The sequence below is a fragment of the Arvicola amphibius genome, chromosome 14, assembly GCF_903992535.2.
Source record: "Arvicola amphibius chromosome 14, mArvAmp1.2, whole genome shotgun sequence".
Classification (NCBI taxonomy): Eukaryota; Metazoa; Chordata; class Mammalia; order Rodentia; family Cricetidae; genus Arvicola; species Arvicola amphibius.
The window spans coordinates 20,907,515-20,927,122 of NC_052060.1; the positions used below are offsets into that span (position 1 = coordinate 20,907,515).

Genomic DNA, 19,608 nt, shown 5'->3' on the forward strand with positions numbered 1-19,608 from the left:
TAGTCTACAATGAGCATTTAGTTATTTCCAGTCTGTTCTCTTAGGAAAGTGATCCAGTGTGAACCTCTGCTTTCCCATTCACTCTTTGATTGGAAACTGCACCGTGTTCTTTGAGAAATCACATCCTAATTTTACTTCTTTGGATGCATGAGAGGAAGTGGTAGAGTGTAATTCTGAGGGATCATTACACTAGCAGAAGTGCAGGATTTCCTAGTTTTTAACACGCAACCAAACCTTAAACATTTCCCCAATGTATATTTATGGAGAATTAAGGTAGTACCAGAGTAAAGTTGCTTTTTTTTTTTTTTTTTTTGGTTTTTCGAGACAGGGTTTCTCTGCAGCTTTAGAGCCTGTCCTGGAGCTAGCTCTTGTAGACCAGGCTGGTCTCGAACTCACAGAGATCCGCCTGCCTCTGCCTCCCGAGTGCTGGGATTAAAGGCGTGTGCCACCACTGTTTTTTTTTTTTTTTAAAAAATAGCGACCACAGCTATATAAGGCAAAAGTATCTGTCATGATAACGTATTAGATATAAAAGGAAAAATACCACCAATATCTTAGCCAAATGATCAGAATTAATATCACCAGAAATGGAATATTAACCTGCACCACTTTGATGGTATCCCCACTTTGCAGCTGCATAATCTCAGTCCGACCATGTGGAAGCGTCAGACAAACAGGAATGGAAAGGCATTAACAAAGAATCAGTCTGGATTTGTAAAATGTCAAAGTAATTAAGGGCAAAGCCAGACGAAGCATTTCAGATCAAAGGCAAGTGAAGAGCTATGATACCTACACAGCAAGGGTAGAATTCTGACTAGGTAGGCAGCGTATATATAGCAACAATCAAATATTTTGTATGTGCTGTTTATTATTTATGTTACTATAAAGGGTATGAGTAGGTCAATCAGTGAAGTTTGCATTCTATAGATTAACTAGCTAGGTTGTATCAACACCATTTTCTCCTCTGATAATTGTTCTGTGGCTAGAACAGTGAATATCTTTAGAAGAAAAACATACTGAAGTATTTGACAGCAAAATGGATTATGTCTTCAGTGTGTATTCAGATGGCTCAAAAACAAGCATAGGCTGGCAAAGCAAACATGGTAGGATGTTAATATTTGGGTACTGTGAATGAATTATAGGAGAAGTGTTTGTGCCATTCTTGTCTCTTTCCTAAGTGAGTTAATTTAGAATTTAAAATGGGTGATGTGCAGATAACTCTATCTGCTGGCCATGTCTAAAGAATCATAGAAAGGTAGCAGGAGCTTATTTTTTCTGGCTTCAGGTACAGAGGAAGCTTGGAGATGTATAGAGCACCTGTACAATGAGTGGTTCACAAGTAAAGTCTTGCTGAGATCTCATTCCATGTTCCCATACTCAATAAATATTTAGCACTTGCATGTGCCAGTCCTTGCATACTACTATTTAGCTGGAGCTACAATGGTAGGTAAGATAATCTGGGAAATGGGGGCACACACTGAACAAGACAATTAAGATAATCATGGAATTCAATAAAACCCTCTGACACCTAAGCGCATCAGTTAGCGTGCCATTGGTAAGAAGGGCTTATTCAGCCTGTGCGTACGGAGCAAGACTTTTTGAAAAATGTCATTTAGGATAAACTTAAGGCATGTATGAGGGTGGCATCATATGAGGTGGTGCGCTCCAGCAATTCCACAGCAAAGTAGCTTTGCCAAGGTGCTGTACTGCCAAACGCTTTATATGACATCCATGCCACTTGTATTTATTAATCTCAATATTTTGTATATCATTGCTGTCTTAGTCCTGAAATAGCCTGACAATTTTATTAGTTATATTGCAATACAGTTAGGGTTAGTATTCATTTAGGCTCCCTAAACATGCACGTAAGATAGTTGTGCTGTCTGCCCTTCTAATTCAACATGCCCATGTGCACCCTCTCTCATTTTATGGCTGCTTGATTTCAGGCTCTTGCCTTTGTCATCTTTTCACTGGTCATTTTGTCTTTGATATCTGATTTTATTCTGATAACCTCAATTAAGTTTTAATCTCATCTCAGTTTTCAAGGACTGCAATATAGATTACCACACAATAACTTCTTCAAAAAAAAAAAAAAACCAAACAAACAGAAATCGTTGTGTGTTCTAGAGACCAAGTGGCTAAAGTCAAAGTATTACCCGTGTAGCTGTGGGCTCTGGATGGCTGGCTACACCCCTCTAATCTGCTGTATCTTCAGCTTTCCCTGCTGTGTGCCCTCATCTTTTCACCCAGAAAGGCCATTGCCATTGAATTTAAGGCCCTCCCTAGATGTTTTAAGCTTAAGACCTCTAACATCTACAAAGATCTCTCATTTTTTTAAGAGTAAAATTAGATTCCACAGCATCAGACTGGAAGTATCTTTATATGGGGCATGAGGGGACTGTTAGACCCATGGTAATCTCGTAGTGTTTATTCTCCCTATTCTCTAAAATTTACAGACTAGTTCCAATTTTTATTGTTTCAATGGATAATAAAGAAACGTTGTATTATTTGTGCCCATAGGCCAAATGATGCAGATGGGCATTCTGGGAGAATCTGGTTTCAAATCGGTGAAGTACAGTGTTGCCACCATGAAATGCACCCTTCTCTCGAGAGGAAGCACTGTGACCACGTTTTCAAATATCACCTCAAAGCTATTTGTCTGAAACAAGGCTGTAAATATTCAGTGTAGAATGTGAGAACCAGAGAATGCTATCTGATATTCAATAATTTGTGAATTAACAGAACATGACATTATTAATATCCTTTTATATACATTAAGATAACATCTCCAGTGAAGCAGTCCACAAGCCTCAGCTCTGCAAAACAAAGGCAAAACCAAAACAAACCAACCAACAAACAAGAAAACACTATGAAAGGTTTATCCTGTCAAATGTTTCTCCACAGAATGATGCAGGTTTGGGATAGTCCCTTACAGCAGTGGTTCTCAACCTTCTTACTGCTGCGACCCCTTGGGACAGTTCCTTATGTTGTGGAGACCCCCCCAGCCATAAAATTATGTAGTTTCTACTTCATAACTGTAATTTTGCTGTTGTTGTGAATTGTAATGTAAATATCTATAATAAATGTAAATATGCAGGATATCTGACATTCGATTCCCGAAGGAGTCTCGACCCAAAGGCTGAGAACCGCTGCCTTGGAGGAAAACATTTGTTTAGCGCTCCCTAGTTTCTCTCACCACGCAACACTGCCTCTTGGTGTTTAAATCCAATGCTGGGAGCCTTAAAAGAGTCAGTCGGCGTGAAGCACTTTGAGGACTGTCTGGCATGTGGGCAGTGTTGGATGCCTTGGCTCTTACAATCACTACTGCTGTTCCTGACACCACTTCCATATGTCCCACGCTGTTGCCCAGTATGAAATTTTGTGTTTTCCTTATTTGGCAAATTTTAAAACACCGGTGAAGCCCTTCTTCTTTCCCTGGGTACTTTCGTCTTCTTCCTGGGCTTCAGCTCAGCTCTCCCACTGTGTACACTATGTGGGTAAGTTAATTGTAACTTTCTACTCCCTCCCATGTTTTTAAAATCCAGAGATGAATCAGTTCTCAGGCAACTCGGCAACCCAAACTGTACATCATTATGATCAGGGCATGCTGGGGATCCCCTTTTTATTTACACGTTAAGAGCTTCACTGGCTACTCTAAGACATTTTTCTTCTGAAGGTGATGGCTCCGAAAAATTAGTAATCACTTCTGGGATCCCACGAGACCATGGCTTACAGACATAAATTCTACAAATTTGGATAGCCTCATTCAAAGCTGTCTTTCTAATATTTTGTGGCTCAAAAAGCAGTACTTGACATTCTTAGCAGTTCTTATCTTAGCAGTGTCCAGTCTTAGAAGTCTTATTGTCAATTAAAATTTGACCTCAATGTAGCTAAGGCATGTAGTAATCATCCCATATTGAGTTCATTGCACTTGTGTGATAGCCCTGATTCAAGGATGCTTGTCTAGTAGTTCTTGCCTAGAAAAGATGCACATTTATCAAAACTGAGAAAAATTTTATTTTTCTTTCTAAAAAATTCCATTGGGGTTCTAGCTGTGCAAGTCAATACTGAGAGGGTTTTTTTTTTGACTTGATATATTCCACTGATACACTGCTCATGCTACTGTTTGCACATGAAAACAAAACAAGAAATGAACGCTGCAACCCTCTTCTGTCGGCATGTAGAACTTGATTGCACTGTCAGCCAGGGTTTCCATATTTTCCTCCTTGCCTTTCATTCATTTTTTTCCACATTCAGCATATATCTATTTACAGCTAATCTGTAGCGCACACACACCTATTGGGTATTACACAATACAGCCTAATGCCTTAACAGTAAGTATGAATGCAGTAGAGTTCTCCCAGGATCTAGGCATCTCAAACTCGCCAGCCTCGTCGGCTCTGCGGGGAGCTTTTTGAACAAATACCTTTATTACAGTCTTAGAAGGTGTTCATCAATCTTTGCCTGAATGTTGAGGTGACTTCATACCTAACTACCACACAAATAATTCACATTATATCTTGAAAAAAATTAAGTGTTTCCCTTACATTAGCCATAAATATGGCTCAGTATAACCACTATATCTATTTTTCAACTATTAAAAGTACTATATATACATGTATATATATATATATACATATATAACCTACTGTACTATGATAACCTCAGAGCATGCTATAAAGTAATCTGTGTATTTAAAATAAATATCACAACCTTTTCATCAAGCATGCTGTTTTCCTTTCCCTACTGGATATCTTTCTTCTGCCCTCTTTATTTTACCCCTTATCACATGAGTAACTATCAAATATCTAACCATCCTGGCTGCTGCTCTCTGAATGCACTCCAATTTGTCAGAACTTTGCACAATACATTTTGGTATCATTTGACTTGTTTACTCATTTTTTTTTTCCCAGTGCGAGAGTCATTCTTCACTGAAAATGGTGGTGTGCGCTCGTAATCTCAGCACTTAATAAGCCAAGGCTGGAGGACTGCCTGGTCTGTATTGCCAATTTCATGCTAGCTAGGACAATATAATAGGCCTATTTACAAACAAACCAAACCAAAGAACAAAAATATTCCAAACCAAAAAAAAAAAAAAAACAGCCAAAACTATGTCATTAGTTTCCAATTGATTTCCTCTATCTTTTCTCCTTAAAGGGTACAGTTGTGCAGACTCAAATTAACCCAAGAACTTATTTTATCTTCTTTGTAGTTTTTATATCCTGTCCAATGTCACCCTCCATGAGTCATCCATTCAGTCCTCATGCAGACCCTGCTCCAGAGCAAGCACTGTCTAAACTGCTGGGTATACAGAGCAGTGAATGAAGACTTTGCCCTTGTGGAGTTTATGTGCTGGAAGGAAAGGCAGACAACGGGTTGGAAAATAATTATCTAATGTTAGAAATTGAAAAGTGCTCTGGAAAAATAACACGACAAAGTAGTAATGTGCCATGTGTTAGAAAATGGTTTGGGCTTTTAACTGGGCTGGTTCGGTATTGAGCAGAATTAGAGGTCCCTTAGCCACAAAGCAAAAAGATGGATTAGCAGTTCTTATTCTAGCAGTTGACCAGGCTGACACCAACCACTGGCCCTAAAGCTCTCCTTTCTACCAAGGCCATTCACATGACCAAAAGATTCTCTTCATGCCGGGCGGTGGTGGCACACGCCTTTAATCCCAGCACTCGGGAGGCAGAGGTAGGCGGATCTCTGTGAGTTCGAGACCAGCCTGGTCTACAAGAGCTAGTTCCAGGACAGGCTCCAAAGCCACAGAGAAACCCTGTCTCGAAAAAGAAAAAAAAAAAAAAAAGATTCTCTTCATTCTAAGTTCCTATAAATATCCCCAAACCCTATCTGCCCATAGAGCAGCTACAACCTGAAACTTCAGTCACTGAGTGTACAGAGCATTTGTGCTGACTTAAGAGTTATGGAGAACAATGGGAGAACAATGGGGCATTATGTTCTCTCGACTTACTAAATTGCCTTCACAATTTAATCAGTGTCAGCCAGTTGTATTCTCAACTTGTATGTTGTTTCTGGGATAAACTGTTTCCTTCCTCATTACGTGAGACCATGATTTGCGTTCATGACTTTATCAAATGTCCAGGCAGACTTCAATGTGACAATCACATTTGTGTAAAGCACTGGGGAGTGTAAGAGAGGGAGCAGAGGGTACATAGGAAGAACATATGTGACATAAGCAATTCCAGAAGGACAGGGGCATAGAAGAGGACTATTAGGAAACAAGGTACAAGAAGTGGGTGAGGCCAGACCCTCTGAGATGCTCTCAATATGATTTTGAAAGAAAATGGGAAGCCTTTGGAAGAATTTAAACAAAAGAAGAGGAAAGTCTGATGTTTTTGTTTTAGTAGCATAGCTCTGGTTTCTGTGATGGAAAAAGCCAAAAAGAACAGACTGTGTAAACAAAGGAAGGGGAAGACACCTTAGGAGGTTCATCTGGCATCCAGGTGCAAACCAGATTGACTGGAACCAAAATTTAGTCACTTGGGTGACAGAATTTAAATCTAATCCAGTAAACTCAAGGTATCAGATGTGAACTGAAACATTAAGAGAAGACTTGAGTATGACATTAGGATTTTGAATCTGAACAGCTAAGAGATTGGAGGGTTTTACTTTGTCTTCTGACTGGACTCTGTGAAGCCTGGCATCTGCCGTGGACTCTCATTCTGCAGCAGAGTCTTCTCATATCTGTATATGATTTCCATATGAGGCTGCTTCTTCAATAACCTGGAAGCTGTTCTGAAGTCAGAGGCTCTGCATATTTGTTTTATTTTCTTAAGTATCTAAGTGTAGTCTTTGTACCTTAACAGTTTAATGTGTGTGTGTGTGTGTGTGTGTGTGTGTGTGTGTGTGTATGTGCCAGTTATTTTTTAGGGAACATGAATATAGGATCCAGTTCATATCCCCACACACTTTATGCCTGTTAATAATCTGAATCCCCAAGGTGAGGTCAACTGTCCGAGTTTCCATAGTGATTGGGAAGACCTTGGGCTTCTTTTCTTGCTGATGTCATTATGTTGGCATGGCGCAGCACTGAATGACATGCAACTGTTCAGTTCTTCCACTAATCCCACACAAATCTCTTCTTCGTTGAATCTTTGGATTTTGTGTTCAGAGAGATTTGTTCAATTAGAAGTCAGCATTCAATTAAATGAAACTCATCTGAATTATCCCTATTTTTCCCAGCAACAAGACCTAAAATATATAATCAGCTAAGCTAGAGGTTTTCGGTTTGTTTTCTTTGAGAGAGGTAAGAAACAGATATTTGGTTATATGTCATTGGATATTACAGGTAGTCTGCAAAAATAATGTCTGTGTTCTAAAATAATATTGGGGTAAAGATAATAAATTTAAATGAACCATTCATTAAATTGCCAGCATGTTTTCTGCTGTCACAATCTTGGCCAAAAAAAAAAAAAAAAATCAAGCTTCCAAGACAGTTTATTAAAGCCACTCATGAAGGAATTCAGAGTTTAAGGCAGCCCTCGGCCACTGCCAACCAGTAAGCACACATCATTGTCTTGATGAATACACTGGCCCAATGCTTGCTAAGATTTTGTGTCCTGTAAATTAATGTGAATCTATGTGCTGGTTAAGACTAAAAGTGTTAGATGATGTCTCAAGTACCAGAGCATAATTAACAAACACTTAAGGAAAAAGTCTGTAAAATAGATAATGGATAATTAGGTGTTAGTTCAAAAATTAGTTCATGACTTGATAACTCAAACCCTTAAGGAAAAGTGTTGATTGAATTTTGTTTCTAATTTCAATGTTCCTATAAATTGAATGCACTGTTGGCTTGCACATGAGCCTTCATGGCTCTGTCAAGGCAGACCACGATGCTGTAAAGCAGTTCTTAGTTACCTTGAGTATAGATGTCGGATGTCAAATCATTTGATCTTTTAAAAAAAATCTTTCTGTTAACCTGATCTTTTTTGTTCCTTTTCCTTTTAAAATCAAATAGTTCTGTGTTCTGTTTATCTTCCCAGTTAAGACTCAGAGCCATATGATATCTGCTAGTGACTAGCCACTCAGGTGTTATGGCTATGCACAAGTATTCCTTTCCCAATTTATTTAACAGGTATCTTTGGTTTCTGCCAGAGAATTCTAAGATTTCAGTCCTTATTTGTTGAACTGGGAAAGGTTGATAAGTAGTATTATTATATTCTTCATCTTTTGTAATTGTGAACATTATGCCAGTAAACTGTGAATCACTCATTTGATAACAATGCCCTACAAATGGTATCCCAGTAACAGTTAGGTGTCATGAACATGTCCAACAACCCTGCTCCAAGGTTTCACCAAGGAAGGCTGTCCTCTGTGATGGTGTCAAGTTAAAAATGTTTGAAGAAAGAAAGAAAACAAGCCTTAATTGAAACATGCACCTTACTGATGACCCTGCCGCTGAAAAGGAACTCATTTTTGATTTCACAGTGTGTACATGTACCCTGCTAGGCATGGAAGAGAGACTGCTCTGAGAGTTCCCAAAATAAAGAAGTATGAGCGGGGAGGCTGCCTGTGATGGCAAACAGGAGGTGACAGTCATCATCTCTCCCGCCTGGATGCCACTTCTCTAGTCTCTTTCTAATTCTGTTCTAGGACATACACCTACCAGTAATTCCTGTGCTAAGGTGTCTAAATGATGTCTGATAGGACAAATTTAATAAAGAAATTTTTTATCTGTGTATGTGTGTAGAGATGTATATATTTCCAGTATAGAGGCAAACATATTCTATAATTAAACCACTCTAAAGAATATAGTATCAGATACTCAGCTCTGACACTACCTGCATCTAGAGCTGAACGCGTACTTTCCAAGCCTAGCATATGATCTTTAGTAGGAGCCAGGACATTCAGATGCTGATGTTATAGGACAAAAGAACCAAGGACCCAGAGGCAAAGAAAGTTGACCTATAGGAAGAATGGCAAGAATAAATCACGTTACAATGAACAGAGAAGTGGCAATCTTCCCTATCAACCCTTAAAATGCTTGCCTGAGAGAGATATATGCAGTGGCAGAGGCAACTGATTAACCTTTTACTTTAAAAAGTTTCCCCAGGCAAACAGCACGGTTAATGCCACGAGACGTGTGGTGTTTAATAGCTGCTCAGCATCTCCGAAGAGTTAGTTATTGTAGGAATGCCACCACTAGCTTGCTGTCCTCAGAAAGCCTGGGGAGTGGAGTCTGAGTATATTTCACTTTCTTCCCTTTTTGTGTTGTCAACTGTTTCTTGGAAGTCTTTCTGTGCAGTTGAGTGAAAGGAAGATGAGCTGAGACAATAGGAAGGGGAGAGATACAGAATTATATAATCAAACACCCAGCAAAGATGCTTGTCTGTTGGGTGGGAGCTGTTGTATAGCACTGGGGCCTTGCCTGTGGGAGATGCCTTCCAGTACCTGCATTTAAAAGGAGCTACATATGCAGAGGTTAAACAGTGGAACCCGGAAGTGCCATGACACAACAGACACCAGATGCCTAGGGGAGGACAAGAAAGGGCAGATAGCGTCTGAGTTGGTTGTCGTGGTTCTTGGGGGAGGGTCTGAGATAAGCTTTTGAATCATGGAGCCCAGAGACAGGAGAAGTATTCTGGAATAAGCCAAAGTTCTCATTTAGAAATGAAGCTGAAGGCCATAGGGAAATAGGAAGCTGTACTAGGGGAAAGAATTCATGCATGGACTTCCTAAAAGACATGGTTAGAAAAGGGGGAGAAACCAGTTTAATAAATTGTCATGTGATTCTGCTCAAGAGTTTGAACTTCATAATTTAGAAATTGATGAGAGAATTAACATTTGGGATGAGTAGCTGGGAGGCAATGCTTGAAAAAGAAAACAAGCCGAAAGCAGGAAGCAAATTGGAGTTAGAATGTTTGGAGTTAGAATGGTGTATATACCTGCACTGGGATAGCTGAGCTGAGAACTAACAAAGGCAGAGCATACTCCATGTAGAAGTTGGATAGGAGGAGCCTAGGAGTGTGTGGTTTTTCAAGGTTGTCACAAAAATGGAGTCATGGAAAGCAAAAAATGTAGGTTTGTTAGATTTCCATCTTCGATACGATTTCTGTTGATATGATAAAACACCATGACCAAAAGCAACGTGGGGAAGAAAGGGTTTACTTCATCTTACAGTTTGTAGTCTGTCATTACTGAGGGAAGTCAGAGCAGGAACTCAAAGCAAGAACCTGGAGGCAGGAACAGGTACAGAGGTCATGGAGGAACACTGCTTACTGACTGGTTCCTCCTGCCTTGCTTACAGCACTGAGGACCATCAGCCTGGGTAGCACCACCTACAGTGAGCTGGGCTGGCTCACCTCAATCATTAATCAAGAGAGTGAACCGCAGTCTGGCCCACAGATCAGTCTGGTAAATTTTTTTTGTAAACTGACTCTAGCTGTGCCAATTTTATAAAACTAGCCAGAAGAATTACAAAAGGTAAGTGGTAAGTTTTGTTTTTGATAAGGGAAATCTGAGGTGAGGCTGGTCTTCGGAGAATTGTCATTGAAATATTTGACATCACAGGATGAAACTAAGAGAGCCAAGATCTACCTGAGAAGCTATTGTATCAATCAGGGCAGTAAATGAGTGTGACAAATCCATCAGAAGGGCTGAAGCTACTTATCTAAAATAACGACTATGTAGCTGGAACATGTCATTTTATTTCATTTATTTTATTTTTAATTGTATGTATGTGCGAATGTTTATCTGTTGGCATTTACATGGAGATGTGGGGTCCGATGGGGGCCAGAAGACAATGCCAGTTCCCTGGAAGCTGGAACTAGAAGTGGTTGGGAGTTAGTCAATGTGACTGGCAGGAGCTATTCTTGTGTTCTCTGCCAGAGCAGCCCGTGCTCCCAGCCATTGTGCCTTCTCTTCAGCATCCCACTATTATACTATTTTAGATCGAATTTAAGAAGCTTTGAGTTCTAGCTGCTTGATTGCAATGCAAATACCTTTAAGGTGCTTAAGATCAGATAAGAGAACAGGGCAGCCCGCTGCGGTGCTGTTGACATAGACTCACTTTCCTTGCGACAGCATTGCCCACATTCAGACATGTTGGATTTTCTGATTGCAGGCCGGTTATCTGTTCATCTACCTAACTTGGAAGTTATTTAAGTGGCACTTAATTGTATCGTCATTGATTTCTCATTTCTTCCCCTTTTGAGATAAGTTATCTCTTGTAATTTTTTACTCTTTAACCCTTAGCTTATATTATTAGATTAGATATTTTTTTTTGAGAAATGCAGGGTTTTTTTTAATGAATAGAATTGGGCCAGAGAAGGAATCAACTAGAAAACAGTCCAAGGGGGCAAAAAGTCCCTTTACCTGTCAGTGCAGTGTATAGAACATGGTTTTCAGTTTAAGTTCTCACAGACAAGAGATAGGAATCGAGGGTTCTCGATATCACGTGTTTTGTCATTCGTGATGCAGTTATGGACTGACTACTTTATTAGCAATGTCATCTTCTTTTTGCTCTGACAGAGTGAGTGTAGGTACATCATAACCTCAAGACAATGAACACATGGGGCTGGGGAGATAGCTCAGTGGGTAAGAGACTTGCACAAGGACATGAGGATCCCTTGCAAACCTGATTCCGTCGGGAACAGAGACAGAAGGACTGATGGTCTTTGCTAGTTGACTGTACCTTAGTCCCAGGCTCGGTAAGAGACCCTGTCTCAGGGGAGTTATAACAGGTGGAGAGTGATAGACCAGGACAAAACTCTGTCTTCTGTGTGCATGCATGCCCATACATCATAGCATACCAGAGACAGAGACAGACAGAATTGTCATTTCTATTTATATAGTAGTAGATGAAGTTCCCATATTATAAAATTAGCCATGATGACATGTAGCAGTGTACTTTAGTGTATTTTTATTTTTTTTAACTGAACAAGCAGGTGGAATAGAAAAAATGCGAGGCCGTTCATGACAAAAGAAAGTCAGACATAGGTCCCTGAGTGTATGAGGTCTTTACAGTCAATGATTTCAAGAACAACTGAATTCCTTACGATTCCCTCCACTAGTTTGCTTGTCTGGAGACTGATAATATTCTTTCAGGTTCCTGCTGCTGTTAGGAGGTAAGGGTACTGACTTGAGCATTAGGCAACTCCCGAAAAAGAGGTAGATGGAAAGACAGACTATCTCATCCCAGTCTACTCAGGCCATTTTTATCACATCTTTGATGATAGTGTTTTAGGTTAGGCCTAGGTACAGGTAACAGAAAATCAAAAACTTAATCAGGAAAGTCAGTTTATTTCTCTACTCTATAAAGACATAGGAATAGCCCAGAGCTAGCCAAAAGGACAGGCTATCTGTGTTCCATGAAATCTTAGTCATTCAGGTTCCTTTGAGCTCATTCTCTGTCTTCCTCAAGGTAATATTTTCCCTTCTTATGGACCAATATGGTAACTGTCACATGCCAGAAAGCAAGATAGAATAAAGGGCTAAGAGGAAAGATCCAAGTCGCTGCTTCATGATTTTTTTTTTTTTTTTTTTTGCTTTAATAGCTTTGGTCAGGACCTCTCCATAGAGTTTTACCAATAGGTAAGGGAGTGGGGGAAATGAACTCTTCCTGCTGGTTGAGCATGGTTGAATTCAACCGTCTACTAGATGGATGAAAGGGAGAATAAATAAATGCTGGGGTAAAGTTTATAACCCAGGTCTTTCTCGTTTATTGTCATGGCACCATGGAATCAGCAGGTTAAATGTTTGAGGTATGTGATCAGAAAAGAACTGTATAGTTGCAGTTAAGAATTAGGACCACAAAGCTGTATGTGACTCCAGATTTTCTCAGATGCAAAAGAAAGAGAGCATCAATGTCTTCCTCTCAGTACTGTAATGACTTAAATCATTGATATACTTAACTCATTGAGCAATGGTAACTAATACTTCATGACCACTTGATAATAAATATAATAAACTCTTATTGATGCCATACAGCGATCAAAAAGAAATGAGTGCACAATTGCCAGTATCTTTGTTATACTCCTCTACAACTTGATTTTTCAGGATAAGATTCAGAATGGCTTTCATTTCTAATTGTAGTTTTCTCTATTGAAAATTAGCTGTGATATGCATGCTTTATTGCGGGGTAAGGGAGATTCTTAACAAATTGTCTGAAGTTAACTTAACAAATGTTTTTGATTTTACGTGGTTTCTTTATGTGTCACTGATACAACCCTAGAAGCTCTGTATTGTAAGCTCTTACTTGCTCATATTGTCTTTGATTGGGAACATATTTATATCAATAAACTTCCCTTCCTGTTATTGTAGCAAGTGGGAATCCAGCCATCTGTGGATGGATGGGGATTGGGTAGCAACATGGAGTGGGTTTGCTGTTTGCCTATAAAATGATAGACAGCTCTGAATTGCAGGACTAATGTCAATCAAAATGTAAAAGTCTGACATGTTTCTCATTTAGAAATAGTGACAGGAGAACAGTGGGTAAGAAACACAGCTTGATATTCCAACTTGGATGTGACAATTTGCTTGTGATTAGAAACAACAAAGTCATTGTATTGAGAGATTTTTGTGCCAACTCTTAAATGCTCTTTTGCTTCTTTTTCTTTCCCTCTCTAAGCCCCTCCTCTGTTCTGTGGCTTTTCTTTTGTAACTCCTCCAGACTACAGCTTTGTTCCCCCTTCTTCCACTCCTTTCTGGTCAGGTACTGCTTTCTGCTTTTATATGTCTCTACAGCTCGCTTCTGTGTGCACATACAATGTTTTGGCTTCTGTGTATGGCTTCCCGTGTAAATCCATCTCCTCAAACACAATTCCTAGAGTTCCATTACCACCGTGTACCTCACTCTTCCCTGCCATAGAGTCATTGTTTGCCATGACATTCTGTGTGTGTGTGTGTGTGTGTGTGTGTGTTAGCCATCAGTTTTAATATGACATTTTATATTTCATCATGTGTCAGTGCAGAGAGGTTGGAAATGGGCCAGGGGATGGAAATTTAAGAGGAGATGAAGGACTCTGAAAAATCATTCATCTTTTCTGAGGGCTAGAAGTCATATGGAAAAAAATCAGTGTTTTTTTTTTTTGCATTTCCATGAAGAAAATAAAAAGGGCCCTAAATCTCAACTTCTCCTCCAAATAGAAGAATAAGATTCAGCATGCATTTCTTAAAACGATGACCCTTGTCCACCATTTCTATAGCTCTTCGCCTGGTGTCCAGGGGTTTTGATCTGAATTTCTGTCGTTACCTGGAGAGTTAAATGACTATTTATATGGCACTGAGGCTAGAAAAAAGTACGTTTTCTTGTGGGTTTTTTTAAAAATTAACCTGTAAGTCCCAATAGAACATAGAATTCTGAAATAGACCTTAGAAGTCAGCTAGTACAAACCTTTCATTTTGTGGATGAGAAAAATGTGGCCTAGAGGGGTTGAGAGGCCTGTGCAAGGTCACAGCGTTAAGTCTACAATTGGGTTTCTCCATCACAGGGGTGTTTTTATGTGCACCGACTTGAAGAGCAGTGCCTTGGCAATGGGACCATTTTCAGTAAGGAAGCCATTAAAGTGGTTTGTGTCCTGAATGGTAAAATAAAAATGACCTATTTTTACTCCCTTTACAGTTCTGAAATCTACAGTATTTCCTTTCGTTTATCTTATGATGGACACCTGGAGAGTTAAAAAAAAGGCTGTCGTTATAAAGCCATGAATGATGGGCCTGAGGTCCCCATTGCCAAGTGGATGGACTGTTCCAGGGGAGCATGGGTCATTACGAGCTACCCGAGCCCTGGGAACCGTTATAATACAGATGGATGGCGTTTCCATGTGTTGCTTTTTTCCTTACACTTGAGTTCCTTTACCATTTAAGATTTATAAAGTCCCACCAATCTCCGGCGAGCGATTCTCGGAATCGCTGCACATATAACTGCAAACACTTGATGACCCTTGCAGAGCAACAGGTGGGGAAAGTTAGCACAAAGCCTGTTATGAAGCGCCAGACACCAACAAAGACACACCACCTGAATGGAGTTTCCCTTTCAGACAGGGCTGACTCCTCTCCTGCCACCAGGGATATTAAAAATATATATAAAGGAAGCTGAACACAGGCAGTGATCCCTTTCTGCCTGGATTTTGATTAGATATTGCAGCAAACATTGACTGCAAGTCAGTGCTTCTGTGCAAAGAAGAAGATTTTGAGTTCTTTCAATGTGAACTGTTGCACGTCTTCACATATGCAGAAATTGTGTATGAAACAATAATTGGGTTTGTCCCTAGATGGTTTAAATATAAAAAGTTTGGCTTGCAGGGATACCACTTACTTAGAAGTGATGATGCTGATTTGACAGACCTTCATCAGAGCCCAGAATTCAGTTGCTCTGTGCTTAGCCAAAGAAGTCACCAGGTGAAAGCTGCAAAAAGCTTCACCCAGAGCTTCTAATGGGAAACAGAATACAGTGCTGTCAGTTGCAAGTTTATGCTAAAGTTATCTCAAATTTTTATTCGCACAGTCATTTAAGCTATTAGCTAGGTTGACTTTGCTTTTACAAAAGCTTTTATTAAAAGTGTCCAAAGCAGAACGATGGTTATTTAACTGTCTGGAATGAACTTGATTGCATCTGGTTGGATTGAAACAGCAACTGTGCTGCTTTCAAACTCCGCTGTCATCATCACTGACCTGTAACGAGGTCACGGCTCTGCATTCGATAGCACCAACAACCATGGTCTGATTGGGTTCTGGTGGCTGGCTGCGACCAACCGCACACTGACTCAGACTCTGTGTCGTTTCTTTCCAGTGCTAAGTCCCAAAGTCCTGGGCATTGCCATCGCTCGCTATGACTTCTGTGCAAGAGACATGCGGGAACTCTCCTTATTGAAAGGGGACGTGGTGAAGATTTACACAAAGATGAGTGCCAATGGCTGGTGGAGAGGAGAAGTAAATGGCAGGGTGAGTCGTCTTATGAATGCGTTGGTTCTTCCTGAGTGCAAAGGCCAAACAGCCATTGGCAGCTCTCATGGGGTAGGACTTCCCTTCTCCGGAGCTTAGCTACCGAAGGCTAGGGCATGCATTGCCGCTTAAAATGGGTTGGGTCAATAATCTATGGGCCGAGAGTTGATTGACAAATGGGAAGAGTTGAGGAACATTTCAGGTTTTGTCAGAAGCCAAGTGCCATCACATGTCTTCATATAGAACCTCAAGCATTTCTAAAAGCTTGTGGTCCCACTTGGTAAGGATGGGGTAGAGGACCTCTGTAATTCCTATTGTCCTACACCAGAGGTGGGACTCGTGGTGTTGAGAGCCATATTGCCCTAATTTGTGTATTTGTTTGTGTGATAGTGGATTAGAATCCTGTTTAAGCTTATTTTATTCTTTAGCTGCTATCACTGTTTCTTGTGATTCCTATTCTAGCTGTTAAGCCAATCTTCCTCATCTACAGTGGGCATAAAACCCCAGCTTAATTAGAGTATTAGGAAAATGAGACATATCATCTGTAGAGTCATTTGAAGGCGGTGTTGACATGTTGGCCGTTTTTCTTCACAGGTGGGCTGGTTTCCATCCACGTACGTGGAGGAGGATGAGTAAAAGCCCAGTCAGCGCTGCACCCTGCACCAAAATCTCACAGCAGGGATAAACAGAAGCCTGCGCTGCATTATGAGTTCACTGGAGTGTTTAGACAGCAGCATTTCTGGCTTGTTCAACACTTCCCTTCTTCTTTTTTTTTTTTCTTCTAAGTCTTAATGCTGGGATTTCTAAAGATGCTGGTCCTGACAGATTAATGGCTTGCCTAGAGCAGAGCAAGACACAGCCTGCCAGTCTGTCATTGTCCGGTACCGGGGCAAAAACCAAAAGCTTTCCTTCCCCTAAGGAGCCCTGCAAACACATCAGATCAGGGTTCTCTTACTTTACTGGGTCAGGCACCGTGGATGCCAGCCCATTAGGAGACATTTCATGCATATGTACTTTGGTCTTATAGTGTTTGATGATACAAAGAAGCAGAAGTTTAATTTTGCTTTTTCCCCGGCATGAAGAAAAAGCAGAGTTCTGCCATCTGGGAAAGATCCAGCATTTCTTGTCTTAAATTGTTCAACAGGTGACTCATTGCCTGGCAAACACTTTTATCCCCAGATGTTACTCACGATCAAATAAAAGCAGCCCATGCTCAAGTTTACATCGTAAGTGATAAATTACAGAGAGGGGTTTAATTATTTATTTGATGTCCTGATTGTATTTCCACACTTCTTTATAAAGAAGAAAAAGAAAAGCACATGAAAGGAAGTGTCTTTGTGTTGGAGCCTCACAACTTTCATGATCTTGTAGGGTGTTTTGGAGATGTCACACTTGACAAAGGGATCTTGGCTGGGCAGATCCTGCTTAGTTGCTGGGAAGCCCAGTGAGGGAGGGGTGTTTACAGAGACAGATCAAAGGCTGCCACCATTAGGGCATCATTGTATAGCAGCAATACTATTAGCACAAACCTATTCTTCCTGCCCCCCCCCCCAAATATCCAGGGCATATTTTCTGATTTCCATTCTCTTTTTAATAGTAGCACAAAAGAGCTTTATTGAGGACTTGGGAAGGAAATACATTGCTTTTGAGACAGAAGAAAAGGTACCAGGGTTCTCCTGGTACCTTTGTTTCCCCTTCTGAAGCTATTCTAGCTATGTCTTAATCAGTAGTAAGATCCATTTTGCAGTGTATTTCTTTCACCAAGCCTTCACCGTGTCCTGTAAGGAGTCTAAGCATCTTCCTCCTGAGATGTATGGAGTCCCTAGTTGAGACAGCCTTCCATGGTGAACTATCCCTTTCATAGAAGTAGCTGTGTTCTGATAAGACTCAGAAAGTGTTCCTGCTTGGAGGAAAAATAGAGGTATTTTTATCTTATCTGTGATCTAGAAGCTTCTTGTACCAGATGATTTTGGTCACCTCTGACATAAGAGGGCTGTGACAGCCTGTCCTCTCCCAGCTTACATGAGTACCAGAACTTGTTCCATGGGCACATCTCCCTCCAAGAGGCCCCTGGAGGCTAGGACTTCTCATTTAAATGGACTCAAGACCTTTACCTCAGAGTTATGTAAACTGTGATTGTGTTTTAGAACGACTAAGCTTTTGTATATGTGTAAATGATCATGAAAATGTATTTCATAAACTGTATGTACAGTCAACTTGTGCTGGCAAGGTCTACTCTTGGACTGGATTCTTACCCAGAAAGTCTTACCTGTGTCTCGGGGATGTTTGGTCTGTTACTGTCAGCAAGTGTTGCTATGGAGATGATAGCTCCCCACAGATTGAAACACTCCTGTGTACAGTATTGTAGCATGTATTGTTTATTTCAGTCAATAGATTCCCTGCCTCGCAAGTGGTATGTGGTCTTCCTGTTGCATTTCATTGGCCCCAGAGTTTCATAGCAGAGGACAGGAGAGCCTCTTTTCATGACATTACCAATGGCAACTTTGTCTACGTTTAGTACTTTGTATTGGGGATTTTAAATGCTACCATCGGTGTAGATTTCTAATACCAAAGACAGACATAAATGTTTTCCACGGACTTTGTCTTGCCTGTCTGTAGCCCTTGTGTAATATGGTGGGTTGGAATGGTATGTTACTTTGTAATATTTTGTAAATATGTCAATAAAATCGTTACTACTTGCATTAAGAGGATTTTTCTCTTTTCATTTTTTTGTATATGTGTGCACGTGTGCACATATGTGTGTGCATGTGTGTGTATGTGTGTATGTGAGCATATGTGTAGTGCCAAGTTCTTCTACAGTCTATGCAAATAATCTACAATTTTTTGAGGGTTGAAGATTCGTTCCTCTGAATGATCCTATAGCACTTACCATGGTCTCATCATTATCAAAGGAGAATTACCCTGACTCGGGTGTGGTCAACTCAGGATTGCTATCACATCTATGGACAGAAAACCGTACAGTAAACTCAGTATCTGCCGGACCCATCTATCCCATGTGCTAGTGAGGTGCTACATGGTGTTCTAAAGCCCTTATTTGCGGTGAAAACTACCTCATTAGCTCACATCATCTGTGTTCCCAGGTGAGGAAACTGAGGCATATTAGTGGGTTACAACATTCCAGAGGTCACATGACTAGGAAGCATGTGACAAGACATGGGTCACCTGACTGTGGTCAGTGTAACCACGGCACCATCCTGCCATACTTTATAAGAAAAGAGAAAACTTAGGAGTGTTTTGAAGCTTGCAGTTCCAAGAGCAAGCTATTTGGTATAAACAGTGATCTAGATAGTTGAAAATATGTACAGAATTCCACATCATTCTGCTCCTTCTAGTCCCTGAAACTCCATCTTATGCAGAGACAAGTTTGGTCATCATCATTATCACTGTCATTATCAAGTAAACAATTAGGTAGTTGCTATATTAACTTTTTCATTCGTTAAACACAATTGAGGCTCATTTATTAGATTGAAGTGGGAAGTTTGTAGGGTCTACATGAATCCCTCTGGAACAGGAATCAAATGAATTGGTGTCCGGAAGACAGAGGTTTAATACAAACTAGACCTAGGTTCAAACCCTAGCTCTGCCACTGACTCTCCAGAACAGATGTTTGTTTCTTCGTTTATGATAAATAATAATTATAATGAGCTGAAGAAGAGATGGTATATGAAAAATGCTATTTGT

General features: G+C 40.3%; 1 protein-coding gene across 1 annotated transcript in view; it reads left to right on the forward strand.

Annotated features, from left to right (window-relative positions):
• The window catches only part of Vav3 (vav guanine nucleotide exchange factor 3), a 315,752-nt gene extending 299,126 nt beyond the window's left edge, over positions 1-16,626 (forward strand). Inside the window, exons 26-27 of the mRNA XM_038311226.1 lie at positions 15,755-15,906; positions 16,501-16,626. Coding sequence (XP_038167154.1) covers positions 15,755-15,906; positions 16,501-16,542 — 194 coding nt within the window. The 3' untranslated portion in view covers positions 16,543-16,626. The remainder of the gene's footprint in view (positions 1-15,754; positions 15,907-16,500) is intronic.
• The last annotated feature ends 2,982 nt before the right edge of the window (positions 16,627-19,608 follow it).